Source organism: Astyanax mexicanus, chromosome 8 (genome assembly GCF_023375975.1).
Source record: "Astyanax mexicanus isolate ESR-SI-001 chromosome 8, AstMex3_surface, whole genome shotgun sequence".
In the NCBI taxonomy this organism is placed as follows: domain Eukaryota; kingdom Metazoa; phylum Chordata; class Actinopteri; order Characiformes; family Acestrorhamphidae; genus Astyanax; species Astyanax mexicanus.
In genome coordinates this window covers 28,872,564-28,888,723 of record NC_064415.1, presented here as the reverse complement: position 1 = coordinate 28,888,723, position 16,160 = coordinate 28,872,564, and the positions used below count along the sequence as shown (strand labels likewise).

General features: G+C 38.0%; 2 protein-coding genes across 4 annotated transcripts in view; one reads left to right on the top strand and one right to left on the bottom strand.

Moving 5' to 3' along the window:
- Positions 1–16,160, bottom strand: part of rpl34 (ribosomal protein L34) — a 220,970-nt gene that overhangs the window by 109,101 nt on the left and 95,709 nt on the right. The gene's annotated exons all lie outside the window — the stretch shown is intronic.
- ostc (oligosaccharyltransferase complex subunit) lies at positions 7,187–11,890 on the top strand. The gene is made up of 4 exons (XM_007255045.3): positions 7,187–7,462; positions 9,002–9,095; positions 10,109–10,306; positions 11,443–11,890. Exons 1-4 carry the CDS (start codon positions 7,324–7,326, stop codon positions 11,459–11,461), a joined length of 450 nt encoding a protein of 149 aa, XP_007255107.1. The 5' UTR covers positions 7,187–7,323; the 3' UTR covers positions 11,462–11,890.

Here is a 16,160-nt window from a genome sequence, read left to right as displayed (position 1 = left end):
CGCCGTGCGTAAAACCGCGTGCCGTGCGTGAAAGCGGGCGCTGTGCGTAAAACCGCGTGCCGTGCCTAAAAGCGGGAGCTGTGCGTAAAAGCGCGTGCCGTGCGTAAAACCACATTGCACGTTTAAAAACGCTTGCCGTGCGTAATATCGGGCGCCGTGCGTAAAACCGCGCGCCGTGCGTTTAAGCGGGCGCCGTGCGTTAAAACTGATTACCTGCGTAAAGCGCGCGAGATTGGCGCGGCACGGAATGAGCTTTTACGCAGGGTCTGTATTTTCTTACATTTAAACGTGAATAAGCGCATCGATACATGTTTTCCCAGCAACAAGCAGCACTGTTAATGTTCTGCATCAGTTAAACGATGAAGAATTTAACTATTAATTTACAAAATACCGCTGCTCTCCTGCAGATAGAAGTTAGAGAAACGCAGGAGAATGGGAAAGTGAGAAATGATGGAAAGATAAAGTACAACCCAAGCTGCTCCGTCGAGCCCCAGCTTTTTCTGTCTGAAGTCAGTAGAAGATAGCAGCCTTCCTTATGCAGCTGTTTAGCTTTCTTAGTCTTTAAATGTCCCTAAAGGTTTCTCCTTTACTGTATGAAGTAGACAAGATTTTTTTCTTTAAAAAGAAAAACTGAAACACTTTTATTAAGTTAAATAAAAGTGCTAAATTATTTATTTGGAGATGCCCAAAATGCCACTTGGAGATACCCAAAAGACGTTTTATGTATGGCAAAACAGTGCCAGTTGGTTCTGAAAATCGAATCAGAAAAAACTATCAATAAAAATGTTTCCATTCTTCAGTAAGCTTGTGTAAAATCAGTGATGTTCTCTTTGTAATTCTAATTCCTATAGCTATAAACATTTGGTGTATTCCCCATAGTAGGGATGCAATTAACATTAATAAAACATGTAATAAGATGTATTGCTTTTTCACACTAACATGCAGAATATGTGCCAAAATGAAATGCAAAACCACTATTACATTACATTACACTGCACACACTCTTTATTGAAAAACTACACATCATCTTAACTGGATTGTACTCCACTGAGTGGCGCTGCGAGTGTTCAAAAGCAAATCACAATGCTCAGAGATTGGTGTACAGTCAGATCCCACTTCTGAAATTGGGCAGGGCTGAGAAACCAGTCAGAAGTGAGCACTCATAGCTGTACTTTAAACCAGAAAAAAATAACTATCGCGACAGGATATAAGAGGAAATGAACACTATAAGTCTATAAATGGAGTCTGGCACAGTTACAGACGACTGCGTACTTTTCAGAGTTGAGTAGATTTTAACACAGACTCGGTTCATACGCTTGGGGCGTTTTCACACTGGCCTTTATTCCGGACCCGGGTGCGCTTTCACCAGGGCTTCGGTATACGTTTGGTCCAGTGTGCAGTGCACACTGCTTATGAGCCCAGGAGTGATCAGTCCGGAGTACTGATCTCCGGTTGAATGTCTGAGGTTCGCTGGTGCAGACTGCGCCGGGTGTGGAATCTATCCGATCCCGGGTCCACGTGGGGTTGTGAGCGTGTGTTTGTTTACTTTTTTAACGTAAAGCTCGGCCTTAATGAGTTTTGCATTTAAAGTGCAATTCTGACACAAATTCAGCCTTTGGTTTTGAAAATGTAAATTCTTATATATTGTTTATCAATAAAGAGAGCAGGTGCAGTGAAATTTAATGTAACAGTGTTTTTGCATTTCATTTAGGCGCGTATTCTGCATGTTAGTGTGAAAAAGCAATGCATCTTGTGGATTGCATGCATTTACATGTTTCACGGTAGTGTTTGCTTTTCGACTTGCCAATTAGCACTAATTCCTCTCCTAATCAGGCAAAGAAACTGTTAAGAAAGGATTTAAGCATTCAGGTCATTCTTTGACATGTCAGTGTTCTGCACTGGACCTCTGTTTTTTACTAAAGAACCCTTAAAGAATTCACTAACTGAAGAATATGTTATCCATCTGTTAAAAACAAACAAAAAATAATTTAAATAATTATTCACCTTTGACAGCTTTATTTTAAAACTTCACTTCATCAGTTTTTTCTACTTCAGAAGTTCTACTCAAACTTTATATCAGGTGACCCATTTGCTGTAGAAGAAATTTACATATATATGTAGATTTTATTGACATTTTTAGCAAAATACATTATTGTTCTTTCTAAAATTAAAAGAATATCCTGGCCAAGTGTTTTTTCCTTATTATGTTTAATTTGTGTTTTTTAGTCGGTTACCTCCATTCACCCGCATTCATTTTTGACTCGTGGGCTCCCTCTAGCGGTTAGCAATAATTTTCTGATATAACGGCGGGGATAGCAAGTGGGCAGGCTCGCCTTAAACCGGCTCTGTTGCTTTAAGGAACCTTTAAAAAGGCAGATTCCTTAAAGCACTTTAAAAGATTCTTCCACAGTTTTAACAGTGAGCACTGAGTCAGTACTCAAGATAGTGATGTTAAGCATATGTTATTAATTTTGTTCCAAAGTAGAAAATTAACATAAACTAATTCGATTTTTAGAACCACCTGGCACTGGTTTTCCAGACACAAATACGTTCAGTCTTAAGGGCATCTCCAAATTTGTCCATTTGACAGTTTTTCTCCTTTTGACATTACGTATGACACTCTTTTCGTAATAAATAGACCAATATTAACACCAAAATTATTTGAAATACAGTTTTAACCCTTGTGTGGTGTTCGGTTCTGTGGGACCCGTTCACATTTTTTATCAAAGGAAAAATTATACAATTAAATATTATTTCTAACTCAAACTTATTGGCTTTGGGTCATTTTCTGTGAAAAACATATATCAGAACACATTTTGATGAACACACACTGTTCACCCCCTACACATTTACATTACATACAGGATGTTCGGGTCTACTGGACCCGGGGCTAATAAAGGTGTGTACCTTCCCTCTGTGTAGTTTGTGTGTGTTTTGTTTCTGCCCCTGTCGTTCCTGTACAAGGTTGTAATATTGTTGAAGAATTCAGGATACCTGTCATTAATTGAATGCTCTTTTGGAGCATGCATAGCTGCCCAATGTGATAAGAATGCGACTAGGGTTGGCGGATGGCAGTTTCTCCGGTACAGGACATCAAGTCTTTTTTTTTTTTAGCTTTTTATCCCAGATTCCATCCAAAACATTATTTTGAATTGCACTTATTTAGAGGGGAAGGCCTGTTTTTAGAGAAAAATGGAACGAAGATGGACCTATTCCATTTACAGGTGTACATTTTAGCCAGATGGAGTCCCTGAGAAAAATCAAGGAATGAGAGTTGTCCTGGACATGACTCACATGCGAAACTTTTTGTACATCGCACAAGATGAGACAGGAGCTCCTAAAAAAAGTTGACCATGAACCATACAGAAAACAAACCAGCGCTTCTTCCCCAACTGCTCAATATAAAGAACAGGCCTGTCAATTCTTCCAAGTTTGTGTACATAGCCAACACTTCCCTGGTAATCTATGTGGTACTTATAAATGCACTGCACAGAAATGTGCGAATCTGCAGCCAGGAGCATCAAAAACCAGAGATCATCCTGGGTTATAATGCCACAAAAAGGAGGGGTGGACAAAATAACCAAAGAAAACACTATATACCTACATCCAGTACAAGAAGGACAAATGCAAAACCCTCAGAGTAAAATTCTGCCCCTCATGTGTTGCGTAGTCTTGTATGTAAAGGCAATGTGTTCAGTGGGTATGGTGTGTTGTGTAGACTGACATGGTTACTTTCAGCTTGTGTAAATGTTCTAATGAAGTTCAAATAAATTAAAATTAGTTGAGAAAAACATTGCTTTATTTGTAAATTTAAAAATTAACATTTTTTTCCACTCATATCTTTATTTTAATTCATTTTCTTTTCCATTTTATTAAAAAAACTAACAAAAAACAAGTAGCACTGTTTAAAACAAATGTAACATAAGAAAGGTAAAGGGCAAATATTAACCATATGAGCTGTTTGTATTGCTTGTAATTTAGGTGAAGCAAGCATCTTTTAAGTATTTTAATGTAGAATCGCATAATTTTGCAGAATTTAAAACATTAAAATGCAGCAGGTCCACCAGACCCATGAACACTGTCTGAGTAACAACAATATGAACACCATACAAGGGTTAAAGTGACTAACATTGAAATCTAAATGAAACATTAGCACATTAGCAGTGCTGCTTGTTGCTGGGCACGCATGGCCGGTGCGTAAAAGCGCATCCCGTGCGTAAAACCACATTCCATGCGTAAGAACGCACCTGTGCATAAAAGCGCGCCGTACGTAAAAATGCATCCGTTGCGTAAAAACGCGCGCCCTGCGTAAAACCACATTCTGTGCGTAAAAAAAAGCGCGTCGTGCGTAAAAACGCATCCGTTGCGTAAAAACTCATCCGTTGCGTAAAAACGCGCGCCGTGCGTAAAAACACATCCCGTGCGTAAAAGCAAGCAGTGCTGCTTGTTGCTGGGCACGCATGGCCGGTGCTTAAAAGCGCATCCCGTGCGTAAAACCACATTCCGTGCGTAAGAACACACCTGTGCGTAAAATCGCGCCGTGCGTAAAAACGCATCCGTTGCGTAAAAACGCGCGCCATGCGTAAAACCACATTCTGTGCGTAAAAACGCACCTGTGAGTAAAAGCGCGCCGTGCGTAAAAACGCATCCGTTGCGTAAAAACTCATCCGTTGCGTAAAAACGCGCGCCGTGCGTAAAAACGCATCCCGTGCATAAAAGCCTGCCGTGCATTAAAGCAAATCACAATGCTCAGAAATTGCTGTCCAGTCAGAACCTACCAGAAATTGGGCAGGGCTGAGAAACCAGTCAGAAATGAGCACTGTACATTAAACCAGAAAAAAAAAACAACTATGCGAAGGATATAAAAGGAAATAAACACTATTTGACTATAAGTGAAGGCTGGCACAGCTACAGACGACTGCGTGATTTTCAGAGTTGAGTAGATTTTAACACAGGCTCGTTTCTTACGCTTGTGGTGTTTTTTTACGCTTTGTGCGTAAAACCCCATTCCGTGCCTAAAAACACATCCCGTGCGAAAAGCGTGCCGTGCGTAAACGCACATTTCTGTTTTTTTCTGACATTTAGTCATAAATGCTATTTTTATCTCTTTGTGCTTTAATGTATTGATAAACGTTGGTAAACGTGATAAAGCATTGATACTTCCCCAGCAACAAGCAGCACTGCTAATTTTCTGCATCAGTTTAATGGTGAAGAATTCAACTATTCAAAGATAAAATGAAACTGCTCTCTTGCAGACATAAGACGGGAGGGGAATGGGAAAGTGAGAAACAATGCAGTTGTTTAGCTTTTTCAGCATTTTAATGTCCCTTAATGTTTATCCCTTACTCTTTGGAGTATACAATATTTCAGTCCCAGAACAAGACATGCTAAACATCACTGTGCTCCAACCTACAGTTCTTTAAATAGTTAAAGTTTAGTTAGAAACTCTATGCAGAGTCAGGTACAATATTAAATACTCTACCTTCATGGTGGGCTGCAATTGACTGGCAAACAAAATATACAGGGAAATGAGTGGTTAAATGAAAAAGAAAAAATCCATTAAAACAATTTATTCAAATTCAAATTCACACACACAATGTTCAATAACACACTCTGCACCACACAATTCCAGTCACAGTCCTTGATCTGGGCTTAAATAGTACCACATCAGAAGTGGTGTGATGTCACTTCCAGGTATTTTGGAGGGAAACTTGAACATAACAACCTCCCAAACACAAGTGTTCTGTTGTTTACCTGGATAGTTCTTTCTAAAGATAATTGCAAGTAAGTACATTGTATTCAGTAATCTAATAACTAAACATGCTTGATTCAACTCAACTAAAACATTTCTGGTTAAAAATAGTAACCAGATTACTACATGATTCCTCATGTGTTCCTTTATGGCCAGTGTAACGTTTATTAATTTTATTTTCTGACCGTTTGAGGCAAAATTAGAAAATTGGATGTAAAACTCATTTTTTTCTCCATTTTTTGTGATGTAGAGCAGTGTACAACAAATAAGTTTTCATCCATTTTCCAGTTTTTGTTTTTCATCTCTGCCCCTCACAGGAAAATTTTCAGGAAAAAATGAGAAAATTAATATTTTCTTTATTTTCTGATTATAACATCGTATGTGCTACAAAACACAAAAAGAATAAATCTGAAAATCGAGAGATTCACTTCCCCAGCAACAAGCAGCACTGCTAATTTTCTGCATCAGTTTAATGGTGAAGAATTGGGAAATGGGAAATAAGAGCCTCCTCTGCTGTGATTGCTGGAGCTCCAGCCTGGGGTCTGCCTCTTCAAACAACCATGGCTCCTCAGTGCCTTTGAAGAACACAGGTGGATCACAGGATCTGTCCCACCTGCCCCACCTGCAGTCGCGAAGACTATACTCGGCTCTGTCCCAGGAAAGGAAGACCAAAAATTACCTCTGCACAGGAGTTTATCAGTTACCAGCAAGTGATCAGCACGCAGATTACTACATGATTCCTCATGTGTTCCTTTATGGCCAGTGTAACGTTTATTAATTTTATTTTCTGACCGTTTGAGGCAAAATTAGAAAATTGGATGTAAAACTCATTTTTTTCTCCATTTTTTGTGATGTAGAGCAGTGTACAACAAATAAGTTTTCATCCATTTTCCAGTTTTTGTTTTTCATCTCTGCCCCTCACAGGAAATTTTTCAGGAAAAAATGAGAAAATTAATATTTTCTTTATTTTCTGATTATAACATCGTATGTGCTACAAAACACAAAAAGAATAAATCTGAAAATCGAGAGATTCAACTTTTTATTTTTCTTAAAATTTTGTTTGCGAAAGCCTGAAATAAAAAAAACCTAATAATTGAATAATTTAAAAATCGGATTTTTATATTATTTTTTCATTTAATTTTCTCTATTCTAAATGGAAAAAAATCAAGTTGTATACCCAATTTTCTATTTTCGAAGTAAGCTTGATACAGTCAGAAAATTAAACTGCTAAACGCTACACTGCCCCTTCATAGTCTGGATGGCTTCAGTATGAATTTACAATGTAAAATAAAAACATAGAATGAGTGTCCAACCTCTTCACTGGTAATGTGCATAAGATATAAACCCAGTTTGTTTATTGGACAGAAATGGGTTAATTTATATAGGAACTCCTCCTATTCTGAAAATATTTATTCAGTGTATCAGCAGCAGTGCTGGGTTTGTATTGTGGAGGGAGGACCTGGTCATTGGTCGGGGCTGAGCAGCTATTTCCTGTACACGTCGTCTTACGGCGCTCTGGAGTCTCCTGAACTGAGAGCGGCTGGAGCTTCAGAACAGGAGTTAAATTAATCATGGAGACGCTGGTTGGTCTTCCGTTCGCGGTGTTAGAATGTCCTAATATCAAAATTAAGAAGCCGACATGGCTTCACATGCCGTCTGCGATGACTGTGTACGCTGTGGTGATTGTATCGTATTTCCTCATCACTGGAGGTGAGTCCTCTCTGTCTCGAACAGGCTAACCGGCCATTCAGTCACTCAGCTCAACCTCAGCAAATATTCAACCAGTGCTAACTTAGCTTACATAGCTAACCTAGATAGTATTTTTCGTTGTATTAAAAGGTGCTTATTGCCCTTCATAACAAGTTAAATAGCTTAGCTTGGTTATTTTTGCTACAGTTGTTAGCTAACAACATATCGCAGCTTGCTAGCGGTTGCTATCTATGTGGGCTGCTGGTGCACTGACAGTAAGTTGCAGCATTAGCTAGTTAGCTAGGTTAGCTTAGCTAGCTAACGTTAGCTATCTGCAGAACTAAGCTAAACTAAGTTAGCTAGCTAGTTAGCTAATACAAATAATATTTTTACAGAACATAATTTAGACTTTTTAGAGCTTAGCTTAGCTAACCAGCGTTAGCTATCTGCAAAACTAACTGCAGGTTTGCTAACCTACCTCGCTAGTTACCATGTCTTAAATTAAAATTTGGACTGTAGAGCTTTCAGAGCTGTCTATGGGTTTTGCTAGGTTGTCTGTTTTGGCTTTTGCACTAGTAATTTTGCAGCATTATAAGACTCGGTATTGCGTTTGTTACGTTCTCAGAGAAACCTTGAATAATAATTTTAACAGCACATAATTTAACTAGCTAGGTTGGCTAGGATGGCTTAGCTAGGCTATCTGTCTGGGCTTTTGAAAAAGTCGCAGACTTTAAATACTCTAATGCAGGGGTGTCCAAACTTTTTTTGTTGGGGGCCAGAAGGAGAAATATATTTGAAGTCACGGGCCAAAGTCTCTGTAATAAAACAAATAATGAAATATACCACTTTAAATAATACTTTTTCCTGATTACTTTCATTTACACACCATTTTACTTGACTTACTATCTTTATCTTTGACAGTGTTGTGTAATCTAAGATTTTTCAAATCAGTGTTTAATTTTGTGATGTCTTAATAATAAACTCTTTAATTACGGCAACTTTCAGACTCCTTTGCCCTTTTCTGCGCTAAAACTGCGCACCCTCTCCGCTTTTAGACTCTGGCCGTTTTTTTGCGCTAGAAATGCGCACTCTCTCCGCTTTTAGACTCTGTGGCCCATTTTTCTGCGCTAGAAATGCACATTCTCTCCGCTTTAGACTCTTTGGCCCTTTTTCTGCGCTAGAAATGCACACTCTCTGCTTTTAGACTCTTTGGCCCGTTTTTCTGCGCTAGAAATGCGCACCCTCGCCGCTTTTAGACTCTGTGGCCCGTTTCTGACACCTAGCTTTCAAACTTTGAATCTCACATTATAAAAAACAACTTTCATTTTATTTCTAAAATACCTTGTGGGCCGCTCCAAAAAAGGAAACCCTTGGACACCCCTGCTCTAATGGATTAGGTAAATTACCTAGAAAAGTCTTAAATAATATTTTTTTTAGCTTTGCTAACTAACTACCTTCTGATGCTGCTTGGAATTAGCCAGCTTGGCTAGGTAAACTAAAATAATTTTGCTCACAGATGTTACCTAGCTAACTAACATTGTTAATTTTTTTTTTTTTTAGGAATAATCTACGATGTTATTGTTGAGCCGCCCAGTGTTGGCTCAATGACTGATGAACATGGTCACCAGCGCCCAGTGGCCTTTTTGGCATACAGGTAAGCTATAAGTTTGCAAAGCGAACATGTTTTTTAAAATTATTATTATCCTGCTTAATGTTGCTGTGAGGCACAGTAGCTCAGTGCTTTACTAAGTGTGCTGAGTGTATTGGGAGTGTTTAAACAGCACCTACCTGCGGCATAATTTTTTCTGCTTAACTGACATTTAGTAATTTTAAAAAATAATTGTACTGAGTTTTTGTCGGTAGTTAATATCTCTAAAATCTGACACTACTGTGAGTGTGATTCATATGAAGCTTTGTGAAAATCGCTCACTCCTATCGATGGGAAGTTTGTTAATGTTCTAATTTATCATAGCACACTTCATTTTTTCTGTTAGAAGTATAAAAAGAACCCTGTAGCACTAACTGAACTCTGGCCCCTGTTAACATCCTCTCTTATAACCTCTCCTTTTGATAAATGCAGTGCTTATAATAATTATTAGCCTTCCTTTTCTGTAAAGATTATCACACTTGTACATGGGTTACTTAGTTTGTGAACCCACACACACACACATTTTTTTTGTCGCGGTTTGTGATGCTACAATGATTTTAAATTTTAAGAATAGTGTCTTTTATATTTGTGTTCTCTTGTCCTGACCTGCTGTTAACTGCACTCTTCCCGCTCCTGTAATCCAGTAGTATTTTCAGTTCAGCTTCCTTTAGGATTGGCTCCATATTACACTTCCCTACTGTAGGGGGAGCCCAACAACCAGAAATACCATTTCTTGCAGAATTCTTTCTTCAGTATGTCTTCTATTGGAGGCAAAATTGCCTCAGTTGGCTAAAGTCCCACATGGTCTAATGTGTTTTCTCATCTGACACTTACTAAATGACCAAATTAACCAAAAAATTAGAAGTATTTGAAAAAGTCATGCTACAAAACACACTCATATTCTTGCAGTCTTCCAGTTCCATGCTGCCAATGTTTCACACAGCAACCTATTTATGCTTTTAAGTAACTGTGTTTTTTTTTTAATGTCCTGAAATATCTGTCCACTTTCTTTTTCTCAGGGTGAATGGGCAGTACATCATGGAAGGTTTGGCATCCAGCTTCCTCTTTACCATGGGTGGTCTTGGCTTTATTATTTTGGACCGCTCTAATGCACCCAACATTCCAAAACTCAACCGTTTCTTGCTGCTCTTCATCGGCTTTGTGAGCGTGCTGTTGAGCTTCTTCATGGCCAGAGTGTTCATGAGGATGAAGCTGCCGTAAGTCTGAACTTTTAAGTTTTAAGAAGTTGGTGGTCAGGTTGGCTAAAGCTGTTGTATCATATTCTCTTGCTTGCATATTGGCTACAGTCTGTCATATAGTTGTGTACACAAACAGGGTTTGGCTAGAATTTAATCTTTGTTTGAGCTGGTTAAAACTGCAAAGTTGGTTTGTTATTTTGTTTTCTGTTACTTAAGACCATATGAACAATTGTTTTCTAGATTGTCACAATTTCAGATGGAAAGAACATTTGACTATTTATCAGATTGGCTGTTTGTCTCTTTTTGTGACCCAAGTATGTAGTTGGGAAGCTTGTTGGATCAGGTTTTTGTAAAATGTTTTAAACTAATGTGCCTCATAGCGGGGAGGCAGAGTACATACTTTTAACACCTCTAACCAGATACCAACCAGAACAGCGTTTAGCCCAATGCAATTCAAGAGTTGGACGCCACAGATGTAGCAAAAGATATTAATTGCTTCTGTTTTCACAGAAGTGTATAATTGAGCACTAATTTAATCTTTATTTTAAACTGTAGAGCAGTATTTTTTTTCTTACCATTTGCAGCTCATTACCCATACTTCAAACCCCAAAAGCATCTCACAAGATTTAAACGACTTGTCTTTTTTGAACCTACATGAATCTAAAACAGGGATCAGAATAACCTATGGAACATTAGTATGAAATTTATTTGTTCATTCATAATTTATTTCAAATAATAAAATGGATAATTTGTTTACCTTAACCATATTTTTTCTCTGACTAATCTCAATTACATTACTATACAAATTGTGCTGTACACATTTATGTGGATATCACAGTGACAATTGTCATATTTAAAATTTTGTTAAATATGTTGTAACAGTTTTTCAATCCCAAAAAAAGACTACCAGTTGCCCAACAAGCAGTATCACAAATGGCCCACTAGGGGGCGGTGGCTCACTGGTTAAAAATGAGTTTTCAGTGTAGTTTTATTCTTAAAATGTCTCTTAAATACATGCTTAATAAATGGTTAGGCACACTCATTAAATCAGAATATCTATAGCAATAAACAGAACTCCTTGCTTGCATGGATTTTTTTATTTTATTTTAAATAAATAAACACCTGTTTAACTTATATTTATGTGTGTTTCACAGGGGCTACCTCATGGGTTAAAGCTGCTCAGAAAAGGCCTTTAGTGTGAAAGAGATTAAAGAATGACTGCAGATGAAGATGAAACCCCTTTCCAGTGCCAAGGATCAGTTTGCAGGGCAGGTTTTCGTTTTCTGCCCCCAGTTTTATCTCTGTGTATGTGTGTGTGCGAATGACTAGTCCCCAACAGCTCCACGTTACTGAATGGAGTTAAGATTTCTTGAATCCTGCAAAATTTGCATACCTACTATTGATGATCTACAGATACAGAAGGAGGAAAAGCTTGCAGTGTATGGGAGCTGTTTGTTATTCGATCAAAATCCATCTCCATGTGAAACCTCTCCTTATGCACTTGTTTTGTAGAAAGTAAAAAAAAAAGTCTGAAAATCTGGCAGCTGTGTCATTGGTCAAGCTGTTTTTCTATTAAAAAACAAAATAAATGTTCTTTCCAGAGTTCTAAGATGCTGTTTTATTCCTAATATGTCTCTAATATAATTTTATTTTTGTTTCCATACGCCTTGGGGAATAAATGTAATGATGTCAACAAGTACCCCCACCACCATTCCTTAACATCTACCACCTGTGCCTTAAAAGCTTTGGCTTGTGTTTGAAAAGGCTATCTGATAAATTGTAAGATGAGGTAATTTGGGACAGTTTAGATGAGTTGTTTGTATTATGTGTTTTTAAAAGTTAGTGACCAAGTTGGTCAAAAAGAGGTATTATTTGGAGTGGTCATAAAAAACATGGTGGGTTCTCACATGAAAGTGTTCCTGTGCACATAAAAACAGGAACGAAGTTCAGGGAAAGAGAGGCTTCAAAGAGATACATAGTACATCCCATGTGTACTAATTACTAATACTAATTTTTGAATATGAAGTATGTAGTATATATGAAAGTGAGTTGAGTGTAATCAAATTTCCACACTACTTACTGGTTCAGAACTGTTTTTTTTTTTGTGGGTACAATGAATGCTCATATCCCACAATGCAACCTAAAACAGTAAGAGAAAAATTGGAACAGTATTATAAGATAATAATGCAAGTGTAATGGCAATATGACTGGAGAGCTTGCAGTAACCTATTTTGGCACACATAGCTTAATTTCTTAAAATCATATTTTGTGTATTATCCTGCCGATTATGTGCTATTAATATTAATATATACCATATATTATTAGTTATCAGATGCATTGTTATTCCTTAATAACAAACCTAACATGAATGTATTAAGCTCATATTAAACTAACAAATATTTAAGTAATTTTGATATACTTTTAAAATGCCTGCATTCCTATATAAACGTCATTTATTAGCTTAACTTACTATACCTGGTAAAACCAGAGAAACCTAGTGGTCATTTCTGACTCATTTGATGCACACATTTACAGTGTAGTTAAAACTGCATTCTTCCATTTCATTTATGCGCTCACACAAACACTATACATAAATAATATCCAGACACATGTTTTATAATGAGTGCGATCAGACACTTTACAGTATCGCTGAACTGAGTGCTGAAGCTCTTGCCATAACCTCTGGACTAAGTTTGAGTGCCGTTTGTGATGTATAACTAATCATCCAATATCTGTACCTGACCTCAGCTTTCATGGCTGAATGCCATCAAATCCTCACAGCAATCAAGCATAAATGAAATCATTGTGAGTTTGCATATTTTACAGCTTGCTTCAAGTCACTGAGCACAAAGTATCCGAATAATGTAATAGTTTGCTTTTACCTGATTGGCTAAGGCTGTGAGAATAACAAAATCTGCCCCCTTTTTGATCTCAGTATTTACAGACACTAGAATCCAAATATGGCCAAAGATTTTTATACGTTAATAATCTAACTCAAATGTCAAGAAATTGCAGTGACCGTAAACTAAATGGCATAAAACAGTTAACACATTAAACTATCATTAATAATATATTTTTTTTATTTAAAAAAAAGTATTAACCCCTAACTTGTTGTTCTACGGTCTGTTTGAATACAGGGCACTTTGAGATCTTTTCCACTCCATTACAGTTAAACATGCCACTGAGTCACAAGCTGTTATCCTATGAAGTCCTAGTGAAATGTGATGAGTGTGCACTCCCCCTGATATTGCGTGTGAACAGATTTCAATACTGGGTTCAGTGGACAATTTTTTTTTTTTTTTTTTTTGTCAAAATACATTTATTTGCCCGTCAAGCAGCTTTCTTGCAAAATAAATCAGTGTATGCTTTTTGTAATGTTTGCACAATGTGAAACCACAGAGTGACCTTTGGTGAACATTTGATTGGATAGATTAACACATTCAGTCCCTCAGTATTACCTGCTTCCAGTTCATACATCAGCTTTCTTTAAATGATCTAAATATAGTGATCAATTTTTAAACTTATTAAAAAAATCATCTTTTTTTCCTTAGAAGTCCCTTGTAAGAATTTGGTAATATATGTACATTAGAATACTCTCATCTCTTTTCACTGTGTTCTTTAATGGTCAGAACCTCACAGGACCACAGAGCAGCTATTATGTTAGTGATGAGTCATTCTTAGACCTGTAGTGACACTGGCATGGTGGTGGTGAGTTATTGTGCGCTGTCCTGGTACTAGTGTACAGACACAGCAGTGCTGCTGAAGTTTTTAAACGCTGTCACTCAGTCAGACACTCCTACCTAGAGCTGCCCAACTTTATAGAGGTAATGTCTGAGACAGACTCTGGCCCTTATCAGTGAGCACAGGGCACTTCCCACAGGACGCTGTTGGCTGGATATTTCCGGCTAGTGGACTGTTCTCAGTACATGAGTGACACTGAGGTGTTTAAAAACTCCAGCAGCACTGCTGCGTCTGATTTACTTTTCTTAGCACAACACACAAATGCACCACACAAATAATAGGTAAAAGAAATGAGTGTACAAAGTTGGTCATAATATTCTGACAGGCCTGGATAGATAGATCAAAATTGTTGTTTTATTCTTTAAATATGGAATAGAATAGAATAGAATAGAATATATATAGAGTAGGGTTGCAGCGGTAACCGGTTTCACGGTATACCGTGGTATTAAAATGCACGGTTATCATACCGTGTGTGTTTGCTTATTACCGGTAAAACTCAAGCCAGCGGAGAAAGTCACCCGCGCATGCGCAACTCTGCTCCGCTTCAGCTACTCAGCACACAGCGTTGAGAATGGCAGAAAGTGCATCAGACTAGAGCTTAGATTCTCTGCCCGAACCAGACCTGACCCGAGGACCGACCCGAAATCGGGTCCGTTCGGGCCGAGATTTCCCACCACATTCCTCGGGCCGGGTCGGGTTGGGCTCCAGAAAATAGTCTGAGATGTAGGCATCTGTTTTTTAATTATATATTTTATTTTTAAATAAAGCTCTGGTGTGATAATCACAATGTTAATGCTAAGTAACCAATTATTATTGTTAATGAAAACGAACCAAATAACGAAAACTGAAAGTGAAACTTAACTAACTTATTTATAAGCGCTGTTTTCACTCCCGCAGTTCTACAGCGGGAGGTGTTGTGCCGATTCTGTCCGCGAAGCGGGAGTCGGATTGAGCAGGGAGTCGGATTCGGCATAACAGCGGCAGCGCGGCTGCACCTCGCGGTCCGCGGTGTTAGTTGTAAGCGCTCGCGCTAGCCGCAAAATACGACAGAAAACACTGAGAAACTGCAGAATTATGAATTGGACTAAAATGAGCACGAGGAGATAAAAGAGAACCTTTACCTGTGAGTAGCTCACATCAGAACACGCAAATCTCTCTCTCTCTGTGTGTCTCTCTCTCTCGCACGTGAACTTCTCCGCACTGTGTTTAGCTGTTCTTAAAAATCATTTTTATTAAATAATAGTTCTATGCTTCTATGTTGGTGTTAATTAACATAATTCTGATCATATTTCGCTCATTCAAACAGCCTGAAAACAGACTTGTAATCTTGTAATCAACAAGCTTGTAATCAATGTGGCCGTAGTCACAGCTAAAGGAGGAAATACATCAAACCTGTTCTCCCATCTCCGAGAACACCACCCCGCTGTGCAGCGCAAAGTATGTGTTCAGTTTATAATTTTACCTAAATAACCTAAATAAAACTTCTTTGTAGTCGTGCACAACCCATGCGGTAAGCGCCCGCAAAAGCGCTGAGTTATCCGAAATTTGGGCACGCAGGTACAGGCGTGAAGTGCGTGCTACGATGGATTCACGTGTCCGTGTAAAGGTCCTGGCCGTGAAAGACGCCATTCATTTACATGCGTTAATTTTCAAATTCTGACGTGCCTGTTTTTCATATGTTGAAGGTTTTAAGGTGTGAAAGCCTTAAAATAGAAATCTCTATTGTGAGGATCATGTCAGAAATAAATCCCCTCTTTCTGCAGTATCTGGTTATATACCAACTTTTTTTTATATATATATACACTCTTAATGCCCTTAAGAGTAGTGGAAAAACATGGTTTCCTTCACCTGATGGTGTAGTTTCTACAATAAATAGTTAATTGAACAAAAAAACTTTGTTGTAATTTCTTTAAGGGTCAGTTTAATAATATATGTAACAAACTGTGATACCGTGATAACCGTGATACCGCGGTATTTTCCGAGACGGTTATCATACCGTGAAAATCTCATACCGTTGCAACCCTAATATAGAGTATATAACTATAAACTGTGGACATTTCTCTCAAATTCCAAATAAATATAGTAATTTGGAGCATTTATTTGACGAAAAATTAGAAATGGCTGAAATAAC

Excerpts from the sequence above, each read along its gene's own strand:
- ostc (XM_007255045.3), top strand. The coding sequence starts at position 7,324 with ATGGAGACGCTGGTTGGTCTTCCGTTCGCGGTGTTAGAATGTCCTAAT. Across the intron at positions 7,463-9,001 it reads GTATTTCCTCATCACTGGAG|GAATAATCTACGATGTTATT; the intron begins GTGAGTCCTCTC and ends TTTTTTTTTTAG. Across the intron at positions 9,096-10,108 it reads GTGGCCTTTTTGGCATACAG|GGTGAATGGGCAGTACATCA; the intron begins GTAAGCTATAAG and ends TCTTTTTCTCAG.